Source organism: Tupaia chinensis, unplaced genomic scaffold (assembly GCF_000334495.1).
Source record: "Tupaia chinensis unplaced genomic scaffold, TupChi_1.0 Scaffold000451_2, whole genome shotgun sequence".
NCBI lineage: Eukaryota > Metazoa > Chordata > Mammalia > Scandentia > Tupaiidae > Tupaia > Tupaia belangeri.
In genome coordinates, this window is record NW_006159958.1 from 2,745,045 (window position 1) to 2,747,450 (window position 2,406).

At 55.0% G+C, this 2,406-nt stretch overlaps 1 protein-coding gene across 2 annotated transcripts in view; it reads left to right on the plus strand.

Annotated features, from left to right (window-relative positions):
• Positions 1 to 1,632: 1,632 nt before the first annotated feature.
• The window catches only part of ZNF662 (zinc finger protein 662), a 9,084-nt gene continuing 8,310 nt past the window's right edge, over positions 1,633 to 2,406 (plus strand). For both annotated transcript variants that reach the window (XM_027774542.1, XM_006155409.3), the window contains exon 1: positions 1,633 to 2,052. In XM_027774542.1, the coding sequence (XP_027630343.1) occupies positions 2,019 to 2,052 (34 nt within the window). In that variant the 5' untranslated portion in view covers positions 1,633 to 2,018. The remainder of the gene's footprint in view (positions 2,053 to 2,406) is intronic.

Here is a 2,406-nt window from a genome sequence, read left to right on the forward strand (position 1 = left end):
GGGGGGCGCGGGGTGAGTGGCGCGGCCGGTGCCTCCAGGCGGGATCAGCCCTGCCCTGGGCTCTAGGCCCAGGTCGGGGGCGTGGCGGGGGCGGGGCGGCGGCCGGGAATTGGGGTACAGCCCGGAGCCGAGGGCCTTGAGGAACAGGCAGGGGGCGGTGTGTATTTGACAGCCCCGTACGTGAGCTGGCAGCGGGTGTAGACGTGCGGTCGCGCGGGCTTGAGCTGGGCGCCGGAGCAGAGGTGTTCGCAGAGCGCAACTGCAGCGCCGAAAAGCCGGGGTTTCCGGGAGCGGCTTAGAGAGCTGGTCCTGTTGGAGCTGGGTCTTAGGGAACTGCAGTTCGCGGGTGCAGGAGGGAAGACTAGGGGAGCTGCAGGGGCAAGGGCACACCCCTTGGAGGGGAGAGGAGTTTGGGTTCCCAGCAGAATGGCGAGAGGATGGGGGGCTATGGGGGTGGCTACAGATGAGGCGGGGAGGGAAGTTGGTCTCTGACAGTGAGAGGCGTTGTCTGCCGTGCCAAGCGTTTGGACTTTGTGAGACAGGCAAAGGTGAGCCAGCCAAAGCCTGCGAGCCCTGGAGTGCTGGATAAATCTCTGGGGTCTCTGCAGGGCCAGGGCTGACCTGAAGTGGACCAGACCTGGCTCTTCCATAATATGGAGAGTGAGAACCTTGAACAGGACGCTGGCTGGGAATTGTAGGAAGTCTTGATAACTGTACATTAGTACTGTGTGTATTTCTTTCTTTTTTTACTTTTAAAAATAATTTAATAATAATTATTTTTTTAATTTGCTATAGGGCATGTGCATTCGAGAGAGAAGAGAGAAAACAAGATCCCAGGTCCAGGACTCAAACCACAGTCAGCCATGTGGAAGTCCAGCGCCATAACCACCACGCTACCTGCTGGCCCCTGTTTGTATTTGTTGAGGACGGGGATGAGAGAGAGGGGACGAAGATGCAGGAGCCAAGGCTCCTAGGGACATGGAAAAGGGTCCTGGAGATGGGCCCTAAGGAAGAACGCGGTGTGGGAGGCTGCAAACCCTGTGTTCCAGGTGGGGTGTGCAGGCAGTGCAGTCCCTGGATCTGGTTTGTGGACTGCAGCCCCTCGGGTACCTGGGGGCTGTGGGGAGTGCATCCTGGCTTCCGAGAGACGAGGAAGGGTCACCATAGGGGCAGCAGAAGTAGGACAGAGGGTGGTGCTGGGGACAGTAAGCAAGGGCCAGAGTCTAACTGGCCTGGACTCTGTCTCACTTCCGTAACTCTGGGGGAAGCCATTCTCTCTGAGCCTTGGTTTTCTCCGAGCCACGTGGCACAGGCTGGGTAAATGATGGTTATTCGCGGCGTGGTGACCTCTGAAGGAGGACACGTTGTGGGGAAAGAACAGGACCTAGGGCACAGACAGTGGTTGGGTATAAAGCTTTGCAGAGGGACCAGCAGTTAGCGTAATGGCTGTGTCGCTGGACTCCCATGTAGTTGACCGCAGTTCGCATCCCGGACCTGGTGGCTTAAACTCAGGCTGGGTGTGTGTGCGTGAGTGCCCAAAATCCCGAGAGGAGGATGGAGGAGAAGGGATTGCTGCGTGGCCATCCCCCCTGGGGGGTGATTTCTTGCTTTCTGTCTCTCTGTCTCTGTCTGTCTGGCGAGCGCACGTGCCCTATGGCAAAAAACTGTCAAAAAAAAAACTATTAAAAAAAATTTAATAAGGTTTGCAGACTCATGAGGAAAACCAAAGGGTGCATGCCCAGACAGAGATGCAGAGACACGAGAACATCGGTGGCCGCTTCCTTGTGGTTTTGTGAGAAGGGGGCAGAAACCTTTTCCTGTGAGTCCCCTCAGACGTGGAGACTCCAGAAACCAGCGGGCACCTCGCTTCTCTCCGGCCTGGGTCCTGGGATTGCGCTGGGGTGTTTAAACACGTGTTGTTTCAGGAGTCCGTGACCTTTGAGGATGTGGCAGTCTACTTCTCTGAGAATGAGTGGACTGGCCTGGCCCCCGCTCAGAGGACCCTGTACAGGGACGTGATGCTGGAGAATTACGGGGCCGTGGCTTCCCTGGGTAAGCGTCTCTCTGAGCTCTGCCTCCGCCTTTCAGAGTTTCTTTACTGCTGCTTTCTCAAAGGGATGCGAACCGCGGTCGACTACGTGGAAGTCCAGCGACATAGCCATTACACTAACTGCTGGTCCCTACTACTGCTTTCTCAAAGGCTCAGCAGTCTTTGAAAGTCAACAGTTCAGTGGTAGCTTCAGGCTCTTGAATTTTTTTTTTCTTTTCTTTTTTCTATTTTCTTTCTTTCTTTCTTTTTTTTCTTTTTTTTTTTTTTTTTTTTGAGAGGTTTCTGCTATAGGGCGTATGTACTCACCAAAAAGACAGAGCTAGACAGAGAGACAGAAAGTGAGAAATCACCCCCCC